Genomic DNA, 23,013 nt, shown 5'->3' with positions numbered 1-23,013 from the left:
TCAGACCGTCGTGACTCTCATGACGAGCTCTCTGTTTGTGCTAGAGTGGCTTCTCTGTTCGTGAGGCCTCAGGTGGCTGAGTATATGCAAGATGGTATAAGCACAGTGGTGGTCAGACAAGGTGCCCGTGGTGTGGCCAGCTCCCCGAGCCACACTCTCGGCTGGAGCGGAGTTGCTAGTGGCACCACCAGCGGAGGATGAATGGTTAGTCTGAGAGGAGGTTCGTTGGTTGGTCCTGGTCCCTGTTTTTTGATCCTCCAGGTCCTTTGCTTTGTCATAGTTCAGAACTTTCCACTGTTGGTTGACTGCTTGCCACCGTTTAAAAATCCTGTAAACTGAGGGTCCTTCGTGGATTATTAAACCTGTAGAATAAAAAAAGAGTTTTTTAACCACCACTATCCTGGCCTCACACCCTCTCTCTTCCAGTCACCACTCTCTCCCGCCCTCTCCTCCTGGTGCACTCTCAGACACAAACTAACCCTTCTAGTCCTGAAAGCTGTTTTGTCTTTTAAAAAGAGTATTCCCACCAAATGAGTTTCAGGATACCTTTGCTGGGAAAAAATACCACAGACAATGGTTTGTATAACACTTCAACTATGCACATTTATTGTATTATTTCTTGATGGTTGCTTTCGGGTTTTATTAGTACAAACTTAGTTTCATTGGTATTGTTCCTAATAAGCAAATATCAGATAACCTAACAAATACCACATCTACTCTAATCTAACCTCCTCACAACATCCCAACTCCCACACCAAATCCCTCTCAACTGACATAACGGTTGCCCGTCCTATTTAAACCCTCGGCAGGTCACGCCTCCCATGGAATGTTGCTGTCAGTTAACCAGGAGGATAGGAGGGGGGGGGGAAGAGAATCTATTGATTTTTCACTGACTCATCACCACTTAGGGCCAACTCCATGTACATATCCCACCCACAAGTATCCTAGAAAAAAATGGGACATCCCATTTTTAATGCAAGAGAATGGTGGCCATTTTGGTTGCCATAATCTCACACGATTTTGCTGTGTGATCCCCCCCCCCGGAAAAACACTTTTTCGGGAACGCAATCTTGTGTGGTGCTCCCTAACATATGTTTTAGGGTGTTGTGCCCGGAAAAAAGCTTTTGGGGGGAGGGGGGGACCATGGTGTAAGATCACGGCAACCAAAATGGCCACCATACTCTCGCAATAAAAAACAGGAATATGGTGTCCAGGAAGATGACGTCCTGGATTTGGGCTTCAAAATGTTGGAGGGTCTGCATGCCCCATGAACATCTGGGGGCACATCTTGCTCTCATTGCTGCTTAACACAAAGCATTAACATTTGGGAGAATGGTCTGCTCCAAGTCCCATCATCATTCTAAAACAGGCACCCCCAAACTGCGGCCCTCCAGATGTTTCGGCCTACAACTCCCATGATCCCTAGCTAACAGGAGCAGTGGTCAGGGATGATGGGAACTGTAGTCCAAAACATCTGGAGGGCCGAAGTTTGGGGATGCCTGTTCTAAAATGATAAACAGATTTAAAAGACCAACAACAATGTATGGATTTCCTGTCTGGATCAGACCAATCTCCACCTAGACCAGCCTTCTTGAGCACAGACCTTCTCACAAATAGCTGTGACCTGTGAATGGTCTGAAATAGCGAGGATGAAATGAACATCCAAAGCACCCAGGAATTTCTTCTTTGTGGAATTATATTTGCTGAGTCTATAAAGAGGGCACGGCATCGGTCCCCCTGCCCCAGACATCTGGTGGGCTATTGTGTGAGGAGATGCTGGACTAGATGGGCCTTTGGACCAATCCAGCAGCTGTTTTCCAGAAGAGATGAGACAAAAATGAGGTCAGGGCTCCATGGATGCCTCAGTAGGAGCAATGCATTGATTCTACTGACCTCCACACTGCTGCCTCATCCCTCCCACTAAGTGGCATGGACTCTGCTGCCAGGAGAACTGCTGCTGCTATTGCTGCAGCTCTGGCTCGCCCTGGCTAACATGGACATTTGTCAGGGATGATGGGAATTGTACTCCAGCGACACCCAAAAGGTCACAGGTTGCCCCATCTCAGGTCTAAGCCTTTAGCGCAAACGTTTCCCACACCTAATATTAAGAGACAAGTGCAAAAACAGTATGCTAGCTGCCAAACACAAACTTATGCTGTGATTCAGAGGGGCACATGCATATGATCTGCCGGTCTTCCACTATGCCCAAGTGGACTCAAGGACCTCTGTAATTTGGCAGACCACTTTCTTCCCAAAGTTCAACAATCAATCGCAGGAGTCAAATATGGATGCTGAAGGTCAAATGTTTATTGCAGAAGGAATGCCAGCACCCTCACATTTCTGTTAAAAGTCTGGTGAGGAATCCTGACCTCAATTATTTAAGTTCAAGTATATGACCTCAAGAGTGTGCCTCAGCGGATCATGAGTCAGATGTGGAAAATTCAATTCATTTCAGCCTCAAAGCTTATCACAAATATTAATGAGAAGGCTGATTCAAGAGGTTTTTTATTTTTTTTAAAAAATAGTCTGTTTTGCCTTGTAAATTATAAGTGTTTATGATCCCATGCAATTAATAAAATGATGTTGATGGATGGGCCAGCGCATCAACCGTACACCTGTTTTCCTAGATAAATTGGGCTCCAAAATATTTACTATAAGTGCAAAAATAAGTTTGTTTTCCTTGGCAGTTGCTGGGATCCAAATTACTTATTGATTTCCCAGCATTGAGCTCAGGAAGCTGTAAAATTAAAAAGGAACCAAGCAGAGGAGTGGGTGGGAAGATGGAAATAATGCCAATGTGTGTGCAACTGTAGAAAGCTGAAGAGAGAGCAAGGAGGGACTCGGAGAGTAATTTGCAAGAAGCTGTAGGATTTCATCAAAATAAATTTGAGTCAGTTGGAGTTATGCAGATGTTTAATGTTTTCTGTGCAGTTGCTTACTTTTTTTCTTGAGTAGCCAGTCATTTTAATTATTGTTTTGTACTATTTTTAAGCGTTTTTGGATTTCTCTTCGCTTCCCTGATATCCTATGAGAGGAAAGTAAACAAATATGTAAATAATAAAATAAACAGGGATGTGGATCTCTCACGTTATTCTCAGGTGTGAATAACTGACTACATGTGAACATGTCTTCTGCTGAGTCAAATCAAATAGCTTTTCAAGTATGGAAGTAGAGAACTTTTCAACCAAAGACGCCAGAAATTAAACCCTTCCGTTCCAGAAGCCTGCTCCCCCGCTGTGCTGAAAACTGTGCATATTTAAATTTCTCAACAAAATATGCAGAATTTGCCATCAGGTCACTTCAGTGTATCTTGGCAGGAAAAGCTGTGGTTTAAACACATTATGTTTGGGTTTTAAAAAATTAAAAATTAAATGTTTGGGCCTGAGTATGAAGTGTCAAGAGAAAAATATCACTAGGTGGAGTTTGTAGGTTAACCTTTGAAATACACAGTGGCAATACACATTGAAATACAGTACATGTTTCGAAGGGAAGAACTCAACAAATCGTGATGAAAATCTGAAAGCCACACTCTAACACAGTTAATTGTGCTGAAAGCCTATTGAAATCAATGGGCTAAAGTGTGCTTAGCGTTGTGTTGGATTGCCGTCATTAAAATGTCTATAGTGTTGTGTTCTGCTGTACTGGAACAAATGAAAATGAAAGCTGCCTTTAGCTTAATTCTAACACGATCACAATATGTCCTTAGCCTGTTTGGTTCTTGGTATGACGTCTTTATGTGGTTCAGCTGGCTAAAATAATGGATAGGATGAAACTAGTGGGGAATAGATTCAGGACAGACGAGAAGAAGGGAAACTCTGGAATTCACTGTCATGATTGGCTTTGGCACATTCATGGATAATGACTCCAATGGCTACTATGTAACCTTCAGGCAGTACATCACTGAGTATGAGTATGTCACTTTCTGAGGACCAATGGAGGTGGGAGGCCAGTGCCTTCTTGTCTTGCTTGTGGGTTGCCCAGGGATATTGCCTGTCCACTGCAGGCAACACAATTCTGGACTAGATGGACCTTTGGCCTCATCCAACAGAGCTCTTATATTATTGGAACCAGTTTGATATGGTTAATTAACAGCCTCTCCAGATGACCTACTTATTGAGCATTCACTCGGATTTGCTAGTACAAATTTGACAATATCTGGCCTTTATTGAGCATTTGTTCTGATTTGTTTATGGGGTGGTTCTACAGCAATGAACCACGCCTTGCATTTATTTTGATTGGCTTGTTTTTCTTACACATCTTTCCATTAATCACTGATCAAACCCACACTTTTCAATGCATTTTCCCATCCTTTTCCTAACCACAAAAGGTCAAGTTCTTTTTTTAAAAGTGGATTTCTTGTGCTAGAGATTTATCATCCATTTTATTATTTGTTTGTTTGTTTACTGTTATTTATTTATGTACTTATTTGCTTGCACAAACCTAAAGATTTATATTACCAAGCCACATCACCGCACAAATGTGCAGGTGACACTGCAGATGTGACTGTACGTATCATTGCATCAAGAGCTGATTTACTGATGTGCACGTCTGCTCCTGCACATTGCTAAAATAATCCTTCTTACCCCCGAAACTAATATTTATACAACTGTACATACAATCACAACAAGATTGCTTTTCTTTTCTTTTCTCTTTTGGCAGTGTTTCATCAATTCACTCAACTGCACAGGTGCACCAGAAAAACATAATAAATAAGCACAAGAGATGCTTTTTAATAAAACGTACTACCTTTCTGAATTACATATTGAATATATTGAAGAGCAGACTTTTGAACCTTGGTGTGAGTCTCAAGCACATTCAAGGTGCATTTGAAAGCAATGGCAGCTCTTATTGTTGCATTAATATTTATGAAATTATAAAGTCAGAGAGACAGAGAGAGAGAGAGAGTTAGAGGCCTCCAAGGACTCCACCATGAGACTTGAACCAATGACTTCAAGTTACAAGGCAGGAAATTCTGACTAAACATCAAAAATAACTTTCTGACAGTAAGAGCTGTTCAGCAGTGGAATGGTCTCCCTTGGGAGGTGGTGGACTCTCCTTCCTGGGATGCTTTAAAGCAGAGATTGGATGACCATCTGTCATGGATACTTGAGCTGAGATTCTTGCATTGCAGGAGGTTGGACAGGATGGCCCTTGGGGTCCCTTCCGATTCTACAATTCTTGGACACCCGCTCAGTGCATCATAATGCCAGCAAGTGGTAAATGTTTGATGTAACACCAGCTATAATGTGGTGGATTGCCCATGGATGACCCAATCATGGCTTTGTGGTAGAAGTGGCTCACTTGGACAACAGGGAGAGCAGGGCCTCCAAGAGGCATGTCATGATTGGCAGGTCTTTGCATCAGGATGATGATGCCAGCTGACCTCAGACCAGGCCATTACGAGTGGCCTTTGGGCATGATGCAAACGGACACCCTCTCCATGAGAGAGGAAAACGTCAGGCAAAGTCAGGCAAGCACGACAAATGCAAATCCAATGGCAAAGGCCCAGTTTCAACGATGTAGGGTGGAATGACTGGATCCCCCCTACTTGACCCTTGACTGCCCCAGACTGAATGCTGCTTCTAAGTGATTCGGTTGGACAAGTCTTGCTGCCTCCTTGTGATCAGGAACCCGACAGCATAAGGTTCTTGACTGTGAGGATGCATCTACGAATGTTCAGCGGAATGTGCTTAGAAGCCCTTTCAGATCCTTGAAGCCCTTTCGGGAGTATAGCAGGCGACAGCATGGGGGTGCCAAAGGCAGGACTGCCACACAAGCTCCTGCCAATTTTCTGCTTTAGGATGAAGAGGGCTATAGAGCTACTGGGACACATTTTGTTGTTATAAACACCATTCAGTCCTGTCCAAGAAAGAAATTCAGCTTTTGTGTGGTTTTTCCTCAGAGTTGCTCTTATCTTTGCTGTGTGCATCATTCTCTTCTTTCTCTGCCTACCTCCGTCTGACGTGTAAAGGATAGCAGAAAGAGGTGCCAAAGGTTCTTCCAGCCTGGCACATTTTAAACAATGCCCAGTCGAAAAAGGCAGCACCATTAAAAGTAAGCCGCCATTAGTCCTGACAGGAGATCCTGAATTGTGAGCGTCGACAGGCAGCTCCCCCATTAATTTCCTTTCCCATCAAGCCACAAAAGATCAAGCACCACATATCTGTTTTAATTGGCTATTGATCTGTTGTTCTATTACCTGCAATTGTGCAGAGGGGGTGCTGGATGGACTGCCTAACTCTGGCTTCCTTTGACTGTCAGCAGCCGGACTTACAGAAAAGTCTGAAGGCCTGCAGTTCCTGGTTTGCAATGGAGTGCTTAAGTGTGAAGTAAAGGTAACAAAAACACAGCTAAAAAGCTCAGATCATATATATGACTGACACCCTTCTTTGGAAATTAAACCAATGTCCAGAATTCACTTGCAGAAACTAATAGTTATAGATGAATTAAAACATAATATTTACAGTCACATGCTCATCTAAGCATGGGCTTACTGTCTTTTCTTCTAACTTTCAAACAACTGTATTTTCCTCTCTTTCCAGAGCTCAGTTAGGACATGCCTTGCAGTTCCTAGGAGAGTTTCCCACTTTCACCGTCTCCTGCAGCTTTGCTCTCTTTCTTTCAAGCAGAGAAGAAGCTCTCCAACACTCCATTCAACTTAGCAGTGTTCACAGTGGATTCTAAAACACAGTCATCTTGCTTCACATAAAATGGTGTCTCTCCTTCATTAGATTCCTCCCATGTGACCAACATTACCCAACCACATAAGAACTCTCTAAGATTCAGTTACCAACCAACCAAAATTAAATACATAGTAATTTCAATTTCAGTGAATTAAATTACTATACTTAATAGTACTGCCCTATACCAAGTCAGACCATTGGCTCATATATCTACAGTGGGTGCCAGAAGTTTCCCAAGGTTTCAGACAGGATTGGTTCCCAGTCCTACCTAGAGAGACCAAGGATTGAATGTGGGATCTTTCACTGCAAAACATGTGATCTGACACTGAGCTACAACCCTTCTCCAAGGCAACAGTGATGTCTAAAAAAATTGCCAGCTGGTGGAGGGAGTGGCAGATGAATGACTCTGCTTATAATTTCGTCTCCCCAACTGTTCAGATGCAAAACAGTGATTCTTCAAAGAGCTAAAGGCTCTCTGGATCTGATAAAGAAGCTGTGTGTGCGCATTAGTGCATATATACAAGATGCATGAAAAATATAGAAACGTAAAGGCAGGCAAGCAGCTCACATCACCACATAGCACTGTTGGCCATGCAACATGGAGTCTAATTGCTCCATCCGATAGCCACGTTAATCTTCTGTTATTTAACTTACGTATATCCCCTGTCAAGCATTGAAATTGATCAGGTCATGTAATGGAGTAGGGGGGGGGAAGCCTATTTGCTCTATATTTATTTATTCCACCTTTAAAACTATTTCCCACTCCCCACCCCCAATGTTTTGGAAAAAAATATCTTTCTGAACTGGCAGTGTTTACTGCACTTACCCTGCAGCCAGTGTCAATTTCAGTAACACAAACTGCCCACTGTAAAGGGACAAATTCCCAAAGAGCCCACCCCCTCCATCACCTCCAAGCCCTCAGTCTCAATTTGCATAATCGCTTTTGCTATTTCAGTCATCCGTTGTGCATGAGGTGAACTGACACAGCCAGGAAAACAAAAAGAAATATCCCGAATCATGGGACGCACTTGTTGTGTATGCAGCTCTGGTGGTCTGTGGGTGGATGGAGTGACAGCACCGTGTGGGCCATCTGTTAAATCAAGTCTTGTGATGCACATCACAGCGCCCCTCTCGGGCCAGACGTGCTGCTCACTGGCCTCCCTCTCTCATTAGCTGATGACACTTCCCGATGTTCAACGAGAGATGGTTTCCAGCCCTGCTGACCCTGAACGCCACTTGAATCTGCAAAGATCAAGCTTCCTTAATTGCAGCCTCCTCTGATACAGGCAGCCAGACACACAACTGCATCTGAATTGCCATTTAATTAACGGCCAGGTGCTTGCAGGAATGTACAGTGAACTTCCAAACTGTCACCATTGCTCAGCTCAGTGGCGTGAGTTTGGAAGACTGGTTTTTGTGGCTGGTTGGTGTTTTTTTTGACCAGCTATATATATCACATACACTATAATGGCATACCTTGCACAGAAAATGGTTCTCCAAATGTACCCACTAGAATTACCTCTTACTTTTTTTGGGGGGGGGGTATATTCCCCATTTCCAGCTCATTCATAGAGCACCACGTCCTTTGCATCCAGTATGGTCCCTGTTCCAACTCTAGTCAGAAGTATCAGGTAGCAGGGGATGGGAAAGAGTTCTCTGTCTGAGTCATCTGGGCTGGCCAAACCATCAGTCTGACCTGGTACCAGGTAGCTTCCTATGCTCCTAAAGTGCTAGAGGACTTAGGTTTCCTAGGCTCCAACATGCAGAGAGAGTGGGGAAGCGGCATCAAGTCACAGTAAGTGTGGTAATTCATAAAGCAGGTTCTCCCCTTAAGGAGAGAGCATGGGTTGCAGAAGAGTTAACAAGAATTCCCTGGTCAGTAGGGGCGGGTCAGTTTGGATGGCCACGGAGGGTTTGTTGCTGGGAAAATGTTATGTTGCTAATTTTGATTGACAGCCACAGCCTTTATATTGGGTGCAAGCAGGTTCCGCTTTCGCTTTTGGGTGCTTGCAATGGATCTCCCTCCCTCCCTCCCTCCCTCCCTCCCTATATTTAGGGTTTTTTTTGCTGCGCTTGACGTTGCTGTGCCTGTCATGGGGTCATCCGTATTGCTGTGGGGGCCTAGTAGGAATTTTGCCATCTGGCTGATTGGCTGGTGCCAGGTGGTTTTTGCCTACTACATAGCAAACTGTCACAACTTGTAAGGTTGGCGGTTAGGCATTGGTTCAAATTGGATGGTGGAGGGGTAAGGATTTGGCTGGGCCTGCCCCTCAAAATTGCTGCTGCCTTTAGGGGTATTCCATTAAAGGAATTCTGGGGCTCCACATGTTTGTCTGTAACCCCCACTAGGGGCTAGGACCGCACATGAGCCTCGGGGAGCACCTGGAGGAGAGGTCATAGGGCGTGGTGCCCTGCCCCAGCCTCTCTCAGAGGGTGCTTCCCTATCCTGACTTCCCCAGTACACTGGGGAGTCAGATCTGTCCCAGGCAGGGGACAGATGGCATGGGAACCAATGCCTAAGCAACCACTCACATTAAGTTGTATTTAAATAAAGTTGTGGCCAAAATTAATGCCAAAAACCAAAACTTAATTGACGTGTGAAGTGTGAAATATTTGGTGGGAATTCTTGGTACCTCGGCACGCAACTCAAAAGCCAGCTATTGCATCCAGCTGTTATGCGTTGGAGTCGAGACTCCACCCTTTAACTTGCTCTTGTGCTAACTGTTTTCTTTCAAGCCTGTTCATCCAGAAGCAGCCTCTTGTTCTGGCCCTACAAAGTGAGTAATGTTGCTTTAGGTTAATGAACAAATAACAACAGCAAGGGTCTTCCTTTCTTAACACTAAATGTGCAGCTGATGTCCATGGCTGGTGAGAAACCCAGATACTGCTCTTCTGTCGAAGGGGGTCACATTTCCCCAGCCCTCAAGCTGCATTATTCTGCTGCTGGGAAAATAGGGCAGCCTCCAACCACTCCCCATCCCTGACCCAACACACGCTCAGCTCTTTTGTGATGGCTGTATGGAATATGGTTACGCGACTGTCACAGGTACCTGCTAGAAAATGCCTGCAACGTCAATGAATTGCAGGGAGCCTCGATCCATTTCCCCACATACCTGCTTTCTAGTTAATTTGTCACTAATGAGCAAACTCCCAGTGCCTCTTTCTCATAAGGGGTGGCTGTGCATCCTTTTGATACCATCTCCTTTTAAGTGCTTCACAGGAGGGGCGAGCTCCTGCGTTGCAGAATCGGTACATGGGAACTCATCCGGCAATATGCATTTTGAAAGGTTATTACCCAAGGTTTCTAGGCTGCCAGTTTGCTAGCAGTTATAAGCCATGCCAAAGGAGGAGGAGCAGATAACACCACCACAGCCTGTTGTCTTGAAGCAATGCAATATCCCTGCAGCACGACTATCCACCCCCATTTTTGTGTGCAAACTGGTAGGGTGCTGAATTGTTGTGAGGTTCTATTTTCATTGCAAAAGTTGCAATTCCAAGAGATGCAAAAATATACGTGGATACCCTGCCCACACTTTCTACTCTTTCATGCATTCCACCCTCCACATCCCCCCCCACAGTGCTCTTTTGCTTGACAATAAGCAGAAATTTGGTACAGTCATACCTCTGGTTGCGAACGTGATCCGTGTGGGAGGCACGTTCGCTACCCACAGCGTTCGTAGCCTAAAGCGCCACGTCTGCGCATGCACATGATGCGATTCAGCGCTTCTGTGCATGCATGTGATGTCATTTTGTGTTTTTGTGCATGCGCGAGTGTCAAACCCGGAAGTAACCTGTTCTGGTCCACAACCCGAAAATGCGCAGCCCGCAGCATTTGTAACCCGAGGTATGACTATAGATGAAGTCTGTCCTATCACTGCATCTATATACCAGGATGTGGGGGAAGACTTCAGGTGGTATTCAAGTAAGTTTTACTCAGAGCAGACACATTTAAATGAGTGAACATGACTCAGCTAGCACATTAATTTCAATGGATCTGCTCTGAGCGGAACGTAGTTGAATACCACTTTATCTATTTATCATCCAGCCAACAATCAGATTTACAATGCAACAATCACATGAAAGGGAAACGGAGAAATCACACTCTGATTTCCATCTAAACATAACATTTTCTTCACTCCCCTCATTAAGGACTGGCTTATTTTGCTTGGTTTTGCATCCATTTCATGGACAGAAATAGAATACTTATCTTCCACTGACAGATGAGCGCTCCAGCTGCTGCCAACAATTTCTGCTTTACCAAAGCCATGTTAATCATGTTACTTACTGGCAACTGCAAGCCACCCACCTGTTCTCTGTTCCCACCAGGAGCCAAGCAAGAGAACTTATACAATTTCTTCTTCCTGCCCCTTGCATAGCTAGGTAAAAAAGGGTGGTGTGGCAGGGAAAGGGTGTGTGCTGGCAGGGAAGCTGATATTGTTCATTAAATATGGTTGCTCTCCGAGCAGGTGATCTCCAAATCCCAAAGAGAAAAGTGGACAATATGGTTGAATTGGAGTAGATACTAGCTTGTAGCACAAAAGAGAGTTAAACTTAACTCTGGACTAGTGGAAAAATCTGTTGCCCTCCATACAAGGGAATGTTTGCTGAGTGGTGGTTGGTCAATTGTGGTGGGTCATGAGAACCACTGAAATGGGAGCGGTAAGAGTGTCAGAGTTACACAACGGAGCATGTGAGCTATGCCAGGGCTTGCAAATAAACCCACTGTTGACTTAAACCCTGTTCATCTTTACTAGTTCACTGTCCCTCCTGGCCACACATACCATGGCTTATTGAACATGTATGGCACACTGTCAATTAAAGAAAGCTTCTCCTCCCATGTGCTTGGGAAAGACTCAGAAATCACCACCAGCCATGCAATGGTTCCCAGTTAAGTTTCTCTCGGATCCTTCATGTTCCGTCCGTCCGTCCCCCCCAAGCACTTTATGGCCCACCCTTCAAAATCAGGAGGAATGCCTGCTTCTAGTCCTCATCACCTTCCCTTCTCCAAGTTTTATTTCAAACATTTCATTCCTTTTTCTGGCTGTTTCTTTTTGCCTAGAAATGGCACATGCAGCATTAAAATTGTCACTGAAATGAATCTTAGGTCTGCAGGTTTGAATTCTGAACAAGACTCCACTATCTGAAACATCAGATTTTACAGTATAATCTCGGAAAAGAAAATGTGCAAACCTACAAAGCACGTTTCTGTCTCACATTTTTAATGCATAAGAGTTAGCAAATACAACGGATTTGCATTTTTACTATTTTACTATTTTGAAACTGATTCTTTGGAATTGATCATATCAACAGTGATCTTTACCAAAGGAACTGGGGATATCCACGTTGGGCCTAAACTGAAGAGATTTAAATATGTCTTTGTCTGGGGGAGTTTCTTAGATGACCCACAATGGTCAAAGGACAGGAGCTGTCATACTGGATCTGACTAGTGACTGAGTCGACTTTCAGCTACGACGCTACATATGAAACAGGATAACTTTGGATGCTTCTGAAAAGCCCACCAGGAACAATACTGTTGAGTCGAAAAAGAGTTACACCCAAACTTCATTCTGGACACACCCACACCCACACCCAAAAAAGCAAAGAGGCTACCTCTCAATTCCTTCTTACGAATGAATTCCTATGGTCAGTGCTTCCCCCCCTAAAAAAATGTTTAGGGGTACTCTCATTTTGACTCAAGAAAACCACCATTTCATAGTTCAAATCAGGGGAAATAAATGCAGTAAATGGACAAAAGTACAAAGATTCACAAAGTGTTCAGGGGTTTGCGTACCCCTGTGTCTCCCCAGAAAAAAAGCACGGCCTAAGGTTGCCACATTTCATACTGAAATCCAGTCACCCACCTATACAGACAATGTCCATGAAGCCATACATTCCATAGCAGATCTGGAAGAGCAGGTCTTGCCGTTGCCATTTCGCAGAAGGACTGAAGGTGGACCAGATGAGCCACGATATACTGGCGATAAGGAAGAGAGAACCCAAGATGGCGGCCGCTATCTGAACCTTTTCAATGACGGTCAGAGAAATGGCTTGCCACTGCAAGACCCCAGCGGGGATGGGGGGGGGAAGAGGGAGGGGAAGTCAAAAAAAGAAAAGAGAAGCGTAAGCAGAAGATGTAGATGATTAATTCTTTAGTCAGTGGCACCAGTTGATACCAATGAACACCCCACAGCATTCCACATGGACTTTTGCAACAGAGGCTAGCAGCTCTTTAGATAGCAGACTTCAGAAGAAAAGGACAGCCCTGTGCCTGCCTGCAACAGGAGATCAGAAAGATGGGATCACATCCTGCCACATGCCTCTGTTCTGCTCTCCGTTGTGCTACTCTACTGTTTGACCATAGCCCACTGCCATTCAAAACATTTTTGGGTTGCTTTGTTATGAGTGGGTTGAGTAGGTGCATTGATTAAGTACACCTTAAGTATTCCTCTTTCTCCCAATATTGGTCATGGCTAGTTTTACATGGGAACATGCCATGGTGGTAGTAAAATTCATTTGCCCATGGCGCACAGACGGATAACAATGGCTTGGGCACGTCATAATTTGAAAGGAGCGATCCCGAGTGGCCTAAAGCGTATGAGGCTCTCTGTGTATGACCAAGCAGAGGCTTTTAATGGCACCCAGGGGATGGGGATGCAGCCATAGCCCTAAGGGTCAAACTGTGCATCAGTATATCCATGCTTTTAAGCTTAAACTGATCACTTTTCTTTTGAAGGAAAACAGCAGTCAGTCCCCAGTCTGGAACTTCCACCACTGGGAGCAAATATGAAATCCACTTTCATTGGTCTGACTACTCTACAGCATTTCAGAGCCCAGGGCGAATGGGTGGAGGTGGGGTCCACAACTGTGTTGCCACCCGCCTTTTTGGAAAGCCCAAGAAACTCATGGCAGTGTCAAAAAGATGAAAAAGAAAGAGAGAGAAATAGGTGTGTGTGTGTGTGTGTGTGTGTGTGCGCGCACACACAAAATCATTTGATGGGATAAGAAATGACCAGGTTTCCAAAAGAGAGAGAAAGAGAAGAGAGAAATTATTTCATTTTTGCCTTGTACATTTTTACTTAAGTCACACAAAAATTGACATTATACAAGGGATAAAAATTAATAATCCCAGAACTGTACTTTTAAAAATAAAATATAAAGGGAAATGGCTACAAAATCCTTGAGGAGGCCAGGCCTCTTGTGGCTCTGACTTTTTATAGTACTTTGTAATGTGCCACTCTCGCTCTTCCATAGCTGTTTAATAGGTGCAGAGCCCCTGCCAGAGGACAACATTGGACAACATTGTGAAATATACTAACACCAGGAACTTACCAGCCAACATTACATGTCTGGCTGGCAAAATAAAGCGTGTGAGATTGGTTCAAGCAACCTTCCATTTACCCACTCTGTTATGACAACCATCTGTGAAAATAGGCTTTACAAATTATTTTTAAACATCTCATCTTCTGGCTAGATAGATTTTGAAGTATCTGAGGATGTGTGCATTTTGCCCTGTGCTTCTCTTCTAGATGGTGTGAAATTTCAATAAAGGGCTGTGTTTAACAGCAAAAGCTTCCATGTTCATTCTTACGGTACCAGTTTTATAGTACAGCATCTTACATTCTCTACGTGCTTCATGGCTGCTGTCCTTTGTCCTGCTCTGAGCACCATTATCTGGTTGCTCTATGATCACAACAACAGCGCTTTGGGTGTGGAAAGGAATGCAATTGTTTCTGAAAGGCTGTGGTTTTATATGTACCACGTACCTGAGAGAAAACCCCATTGAACACACTGGCACTTCTGAATAGAACTGTAGGATTCTGCTGAACTGCATTGTCTTATCAATGAATGCAACAAGAGTGACTGCAGACACCTTGAACTGCTAGTCAAGCACATCCCTTATAAGCAGAAAGTGCCGTGTATGTTTCTGGCTTTGTCAAGGAATGGTTTGAAAGCCCTTGAAGCAAATACATGCTGCTGCTGTTTAACTTAACCTAATGTTGCTCCTAAATTTTGGTGCTCCGAATAAAAACTTTCTCCGTGGCATCCTGAGATCACAGAGGGCCTTGCAAACCCAAGGCTAGATTGCTGACACACTCGCAAGGCTAAAATAGGCTAACTGTATCATTGCCATGAAGAGAAGTGAGCAAGCTGGCACAGCAGCCATCCAGGAAAAGTGCAAAATGGAGAATTGGAAAACGAAGGCAAAGAGGGCAGCACCAATACAAAGGACTACTAGCCAGGCCCGTCTTGCCCATTGGGTCTACTGGTGCGGTGCACCAGGGCGCTGGGCGCTCAGGGGTGCCCCAGCAAGTGGGGGAGCTGTGCGGCGGCCTCCCTTTTCCTTCCTGCACACCCGCCAGCTGCGCCACTCAGGGGAGAGCAGGGAGGTAAGCAAGGCGGAGCAGGCACTAGGACCCTGTTCTGCCCTGCAGCGCCAGGGTCATCCCTCATCCCGGTGCTGCGTTTCATTCATTGGTACAGGCAACGCCACACGGCAGCAGCTCTACCAATGAAACGCAGTGCCAGGGTCATCCCTGCTGGCGGGAAGGCTCCGTGGCACCCATCTGGCCTCCGGTGCCGGTGGGAGGGCTCTGGACTGCAGGAGGGCCTTCGTAAGCCCTCCGGATGTCCGGAGCTCTCCCTGCTGGCTCCGTGGGGGGGGGCAGGAGGAGGAGAGCTGACCTCCTTCCCACCCTTGGGATCCTGAGCAAGCCTAGGGCTTGAGGCTGCCCGCCACCCGCCCTTCCTCGTTGCGGCCAGGGCACAGCAGATGATCCCTCCCGGAGGTGAGTTCCCGTCCCTACACTCTGACTCGGAGCCAGGAGTCGCACAGGCTGGAGGGAAAGGGGGGGCCGCCGGATAAATTTTTGCACCACGGCACTACATACCTTTAAGACGGCCCTGCTACCACCTACAGGCAAAAATGTGTGAAGGTAGGAATTGGGAGGGGGGGAGATCGTAATTCAGTGATGAGGAACCTTTGAACTTCCAGGTGTTGCTAGACTACAAACTCCCATCATGCCTGATCATGGGCCATGCTGGCTGGGGCTGATGGGAGCTGCATTCCAGCAGCATCTGGAGGGCAACAGGTTGCCTATCACTGCCTTAATCCTTCTATATATTCAAGTTCCAGTTTTGTGATGCAGGCATCCCCAAAGTGCGGCCCTCCAGATGTTTTGGCCTACAACTCCCATGATCCCTAGCTAACAGGACCAGTAGTCAGGGATGATGGGAATTGTAGTCCAAAATATCTGGAGGGCCGAAGTTTGGGGATGCCTGGAATAATGCAAAGCAGCTCTTGTAAAAAAAAGAAGTCCACTTAATGAAGCAGCCTCTGAGATCCCATGGTTAGCATCTGGGCAGGGGCATCGCAATAGGGGGTGGGGGGCCCCAGGCTCCAGTCAGCGGGGGGCAGCGCGGCACCCTCTCACCGCTCTGCCTCCACCTGAGTAGGAAGAAGACAAAGCAGGCTATGGATCGGCTTGCCGCATGCTTTGTGCTTCTTCCTACTCAGACGGAGTGTTGAGGGGCATCTCCGCTGACACCCCTTGCCACTCCACCTGAGTGGGATGAAGCACAAAGCGCGCGACAAGTGCCCCCCCAGCAACCTGCGCCGTAGTGTGACATGTGCGTCGTGACGCGTGACGCATGCACATGACGGACGCCACCCCCCCCCCCCCGCCAGGGTGCCAGAAGGCTAGCGACGCCGCTGCATTTGGGGATTCATCTAGAGCAGGGGTCAGCAAACTTTTTCAGCAGGGGGCCAGTCCACTGTCCCTCAGACCTTGTGGGGGGCCGGACTATATTTTGGGAAAAAATATGAACAAATTCCTATGCCCCACAAATGCATTTTAAATAAAAGGACACATTCTACTCATGTAAAATTCCTATGCTGATTCCCGGACCATCCGCGGGCCGGATTTAGAAGGTGATTGGGCCGCATCTGGCCCCCGGGCCTTAGTTTGGGAACCCCTGATCTAGATAATTTTTTGCCCCTCAAATGCTTTAGAAATTAGATTAAAGGAGCCTGTTTTCAGTATTCCTTTAACCAAGAGGCATCTTCTATATAGCTCCTCTATAAGACTATTTGTGCAATATTTTGGAGCATGTACTGGGCCTAGTGTGACCTTCTGTCCTTTGGTGAAATGTCCATTGTGTCAAACAGATGGCCTTCCAGCTTGTTTATTAAGGTTATTCTCTGATTCGGGCCGTCAGAGAAAAATGTTACCTTTTCTCATGAAATCCCCACCCCCAGCTATACAGAGTAGAAAATACACATTGAATGGGCGTAAATTCAAGTTAAGTGGCCACTTCACTGAAGCAAGGAACCTTCCAAGCATGATTTTCTGGCCAGTTACATGAATGTACAAGATTGCCTGGGAATGAAGCTTTCCGAGGATATGTCAGGGCTCCTGGAAATCACTTTTGGACCTGCACAAGTGGTTATATTTGGGGAGGGTGCTTGATTGGTGGCTGGGTTGTTGTTGTTTAATTAAAAAGCAGCAAGGCCATTCTGTGTATTCTCTGTTTTACAGCCTGCGCAGTCTGCACTGATACTGGCTCAAGCTATATATGGTGTATACTGGTTGCTGTTTCCACTCTGGATCTCAGGAACGCTACATTCCTAGATAGCATTTGTAGATTTGTCAATGCAGATTTTAAAAAGCAAAACCCAACAAGGGCTCTGCAAGGGCTCTTTTGAACTGCCCAGCACTGTTGCGGTGGAAGCAGGGGTGTAATACCTGACCGGTATTATTATGTCTACCAGCCCAGGATTCGTTGGTTAGTAACTCTATGACTTTTATTTAGAAGGCATCTGAAGGCAGTCCTGTATTTTTAATGTCTAATGTTTTATTATGCTTTTGTATCTGCTGGAAGTTGCCCAGAGTGGCTGGGGCAACCCAGTCAGATGGGTGGGGTATAAATAATAAGTTGTTGTTGTTGTTTGCCAGGCTTGGACCAGGCAGCCCTCAAACAAAGGACTAAGAAATAGAGAAGTGTCCTCTGGCAGCCCTTCAAAACACAGGGCCTTTTTCTGCAGTGTGACACAGACCACTCATGCCTACATGCTTTTGGCAGCTTGCCCTGTGGCAGACATACCCCCCCTCCCCATGTATGGCTGCATAACATCAAGGAGGGTCTCCTGCCTCACATTATAGCCAAGTGAGACTATTTCCCATAGTGGGATATGGGAAATCAATAAGAAACCCTTTCTTTTACTGCTTGCTTTCTTCCTTTCTCTGTTTCTGCTATTCTTTATCCTTCCCCTCCTCCCTTTTCCTTTAAAGCTAATAGTTAGAACTGTTTATTATGCTGATTGGTTCTGGAGCACTCCAGATACTGAGCCACAAAGGGAACTGGAGGGGTCAGGGGGCAGAAAGTGAAGGGGGATTTGGATCGTTCTACAAAATTGGCCTTGCGGCGTGGCACCTGCATATGTTGTTGTAAAGCTGATTAAAAAGCACAATAAAAACTATTAATAGAAAAAAAAAGAGGCCGCTCTTCTTTGATCTCAGAGATTGTGTTGGGACTTAGGTGTGGGGTAGAGACTCTGAGGTATATTCGGCTCAAGCCAGTAATGGAGTTATAGATCAAAATCAGTGCCATGGCACGTTCCCAGGAAACAACGAGAAGCAGCTCCTCTCCTTGGTATAACATACTCTCAAAGATGCATCCCTTTCAGGAGAGCATAATGTAGCACAGAGCGGCTCAGAGAACTGGACTTCCTCAAATCCCCTGCCCAGCCACAAATCCTACTAGGTGATATTGGGCCAGTCTCCACTTTCTCAGCCTAAACCTACATCACAGGGTTGCTGTGAGGATGCAATGGAAGACTGTCCCAACATACACTGCCCTGAATTCTTTGGAGGGAGGGTGGCATAAAACAATAATTCATTGTGCTCACTTCCGGTTTGCTGTGGAGGGAATGGCAGCGTGCTCTGTGTCGTCTGAATAAAAGACGACACGGTCCAGGCTGTCAGAGCTCCGGGGATGAGCACCAGGGCTAGGCGCCCCCTGAAAAATCCCCACGGGCAAGTGGGGACTCCAGGGGTCTAGCAGAGCATCGAGAACTTGCCCCAAGCTCGGTCTCCCTGTTGCTGTTTTTGTGAGGGGGGAAATGGAAGAGGCTTGAATCCGCTCACGGCTCCATAGTACCACATGCAGTCACCAAAAGCAGTGGATTTTCCAATTGGAAAATTGGTAAATATGCCAAATAAAATCTGTAAGAAGAATTAGGTTTAAATTACTTGATTTGGCAAAACGGAAGCCAAAAAGGAAGTCAGCTTCCGATTTCTGCGGACAGGCTCTGCAGGGGAATCTTTTGTGAATGGGAGCAGAGCACAGTAGCAGCAGCTAATGGAGACTTTTCAGCTTCAATGGATTTTGCCAGGGGACTGATTGGTAAATCCGGGGACTGTCCCAGGAAACGGGGATGTCTGGTAACCTTAGCGTACAGGCCTCTTTTCCCTCACCAGTTTAAGGCCTCACACATTCTTCTGAATGCCTGAATAGGACTATTTGTTAGTGCAAGAGGCACACAGCTCCTCTGCCACTTGAATGATGGGTTTCAGTGAGCTACCTGTTGGCTGATTGCTGTGAAATCAAACACACACCAAGCCTGAAAAAACTCCTGGCATGTAGGATGCAGGTAAGATTTTAGTAATTTGTTCAAATACTTGGAATATTATAATAATATTTATAACCCACCTTTCCACCAAGGACCTCAAGGCGGCATACATGGTTCTCCCCCCCCCCAATTTTCTCCTCACAACAACCCCATGAAGGAGGTTAACCTGAGAGGAAGTGACTGGCCCAAGGTCACCTGCTGAGCTTCATTTTAATCTGTATTTTAATTAATGCTTTTCTTTTCTTTTATGTCTTATTGTAATTTTATTGGTGTTAGCCGCCCTGAGCCCGGTTTTGACTGGGGAGGGCGGGGTATAAATTATTATTATTATTATTATTATTATTATTATTATTATTATTATTATTCATGGCTTTAGTGGGCATTTGAACCCACGTCTCCCAGACCTTAGTTCAACACTCCAACTGCGGCGCATCACTTTGTCATGACATGAACGAAACTGTGCCTCTCAGATTCATGAACGGTACTGGAATATCTGTACGTGGGTGCAGTATGCTAACACACACACACACACACACACACACACACACACACACACACACACACATTTTACCCTAAGTGGATGTGACCAGACTACATAGCATATTCTATTTGCTTTTTAATGTCGGAGTCTAGCATAAAACAAATATTCAGTAGCACCGGTAGGCTGCACTGATATTGTTTTGAGAATGCAGTAAAGAAATGAACTCATAAAAGGGAACCATTTCATCTTCATTTTCTTCCCTGACAATGCTGGGTACTGACTGCTGTTGTGGTTAATTTGCATCTGGTCTTTATTTCTGAAGCTATGCTGTATTCAAATCCAGAGCAACCTGATCTGGTTTTCTAATGATAGGAGCGAGATACCCCCCCTCCTCCTTTTAAAGCACATACTAATTTTAAATCAGAGTGCTTGAAGTCTTACACCCAGGGAAGAAAAGCTGCTTTGCCCACAATCCAATCATTTTCTTTCCATGCGTCCCTGAATTGTGCATACGGTAGTGTGAACTCATACTGTCCCACTCTTCTCTGGGTGTTGCAGGGGGTAGGGCGCTCCTCCACCATTCCTCCCCAGTCCAGTCCCTGACACCTATACAGGGTTGCCTTCAGATGTCTTCTAAAAGCTGGATAGTTGTTTATTTCCTTGACATCTGATGGGAGGGCGTTCCACAGGGCGGGCGCCACTACCGAGAAGGCCCTCCGCCTGGTTCCCCTCACTTCTTGCAGTGAGGTAACCAAGCCTGAACCCAGATTGGAACAGATCTAAATAACCTGCATCATCCTAGAATGCTTTCAGTTGCCCCAGAAGATGTCTCTTCACCAGCTTTCCCAAGAAGGGGGTACCTGTGACTGGTCAGTAACTTTTCCAGTGCAATGGGTCCAGGGGGTGTTTCTTTACAGAAGGACTCTTTTAAATGCTTGTGTGCAGTTTCCATTTTAATTCCTGTTTCAGCTAATTGTGTCAGAGCGATGCCTCCGCAGTGCTAAAGGGCTCTAATATCGAACCGACATGTTTTGGGACTTAGAGGGATGATGGCCTCTTAGGAACATTGAGTGGAATCCAACAGGTGCTGGCAAAAGAGCTTCTGACCCAGCGGACGGCTGGATGCCACCTGCTTGGCTCCAACAGCGAATGTTGCTGTACATCAAAATAAGAATAGCACAAGAATGGCAAGCCCAGGAAACCCATAATGCATTGTGACAGTAAGTGAAACATACAACCAGTGCCATCTCTCAAGCGAGCCACTGGCAGTATTTAAGAAAAGGCTGTGCAAACTGTGCCAGCTGAAAACGAAAAAGGAAGATAGATCTTGGAGCTGGAGAAAAGGCTGCTGACATTATCATTCCGCCTGTGGGCTGTGCGGATGTTACTGGAGCCTCGTCTTAGCTTGATTCTGAGAATCTTCTGGACATAATAGGAGACTTTTTTGGTTTGGTGACCAAGACTGAACAAATAAAAAGATGAGTTGTTGTTGTTGTTGTTGTTGTTTTGTTTTAAAAAATCTGATTATATTATTAAACATTCATAAACATCTTTTCAGAGCGTTCAAAATAATAAATAAAATTGGAAAGAGCAATTCTGCCATTCGCTGTGCTAGGTATGATGCAATGAAAAACCACACACACACACACCAATGGATGAGAGGAAAGCATTTTTTTTTAAAAAAAGGCAAAACAATGGAAGAAAGGACTTTGAAATAATCTCTAGTACCTTTACCTGCAGGGGGTTCTTTGTGCTTATGGCAATGACGTGATACTTGTAATAACACAGCTCGCAGCTCCAGCATCCCCTCTCACTGATCCATTTGATTAGACAAGGTTGATGTGTACATTTCACTGACCCGTCGCACCGACAAGGACTAAGCAACTCACCCTGGGAACAAAGAGGGGGAAAAAGAGAAATAGGATCAAAAGCTGGTTTTTGCTGCCCCCGTCCAAAGGCAGTGGAGCACAGGCAGGCCTGCGTGAACATGGAGCTGCATTCCTCCCCCCACCCAAGGGTAGAAAACAGCCAACTGTTTCCTACATGGTCCCACCTCGGATTTCCCCCTCTATCCAACATGGAGATGAGGCCACCTCTTGGCACTAGGCATGTAGAGAGCTGACTACAAACCCCAACCCCCCAAAAAAAGTGTACAAAAAAGCATATATGCTGAGAAAATGTGCCTGAACATTAATATATTGGTGAAAATATCAAAACAAATTGTATTAGGGGAAATTCTTTGCAATGTGTGCTAAAATACAGACAGATTTCCATGTGGTTTTTGTGGTTTTTTAAAGTCACAAACTGTTTCCTGCTTGGCAGGGGGTTGGACTGGATGGCCCTTGTGGTCTCTTCCAACTCTATGATTCTATGACTATTTCTTTGCACGCATGACTGAAACTGCCTTGGTCGCGCTGGTCGATGATCTCCGGCGGGCTAGGGACAAAGGTGAGAGCTGTTTCCTAGTCCTGCTGGATCTCTCAGCGGCCTTTGACACCATCAACCATAACATCCTTCTGGACCGTCTAGAGGGGCTGGGAGCTAGGGACACTGTCATACAGTGGTTCCGCTCCTTCCTCCTGGGCTGTGTCCAGAAAGTGGTGTTGGGGGATGAGTGTTCAGTCCCCTGGGCTCTCACTTGTGGGGTGCCTCAGGGTTCCGTACTCTCCCCCATGCTTTTTAATATCTATATGAGGCTGCTGGGAGAGATCATCAGGGGGTTTGGGCTGGGTGTTCATCAGTATGCAGATGACACCCAGCTCTACCTCTCTTTTAAATCAGAACCAGTGAATGTGGTGAATGTCCTGTGTGAGTGCCTGGAGGTGGTTGGAGGATGGATGGCGACTAACAGACTGAGGTTGAATCCTGACAAGACAGAAGTACTGTTTTGGGGGGACGGGGGCGGGCGGGTGTGGGGGACTCCCTGGTCCTGAATGGGGTAACTGTGTCCCTGAAGTACCAGGTGCACAGCCTGCCTGGGAGTCATTTTGGACTCACAGCTGTCCATGGAGACACAGATTAATTCTGTGTCCAGGGCGGCTGTCTACCATCTGGTACGCAGGCTGAGACCCTACCTGCCTGCAGACTGTCTCACCAGAGTGGTGCATGCTCTAGTTATCTCCCACTTGGACTATTGCAATGTGCTCTACGTGGGGCTACCTTTCAAGGTGACCCGGAAACTGCAATTAATCCAGAATGCGGCAGCTAGACTGGTGACTGGG

At 45.7% G+C, this 23,013-nt stretch overlaps 1 protein-coding gene across 1 annotated transcript in view; it reads right to left on the bottom strand.

Annotated features, from left to right (window-relative positions):
• MARCHF4 (membrane associated ring-CH-type finger 4) overlaps positions 1-23,013 on the bottom strand; it is a 125,116-nt gene continuing 102,103 nt past the window's right edge. Inside the window, exons 2-4 of the mRNA XM_035129223.1 lie at positions 21,527-21,682; positions 12,545-12,737; positions 1-362 (exon numbers count right to left, since the gene is read on the bottom strand). Of these exons, the coding sequence (XP_034985114.1) occupies positions 1-362; positions 12,545-12,737; positions 21,527-21,682 (711 nt within the window). The remainder of the gene's footprint in view (positions 363-12,544; positions 12,738-21,526; positions 21,683-23,013) is intronic.

The sequence above is a fragment of the Zootoca vivipara genome, chromosome 1, assembly GCF_963506605.1.
Source record: "Zootoca vivipara chromosome 1, rZooViv1.1, whole genome shotgun sequence".
In the NCBI taxonomy this organism is placed as follows: Eukaryota; Metazoa; Chordata; class Lepidosauria; order Squamata; family Lacertidae; genus Zootoca; species Zootoca vivipara.
Note: the sequence above shows the minus strand (reverse complement) of the source record. Positions and strands in the feature narration are given on the sequence as shown.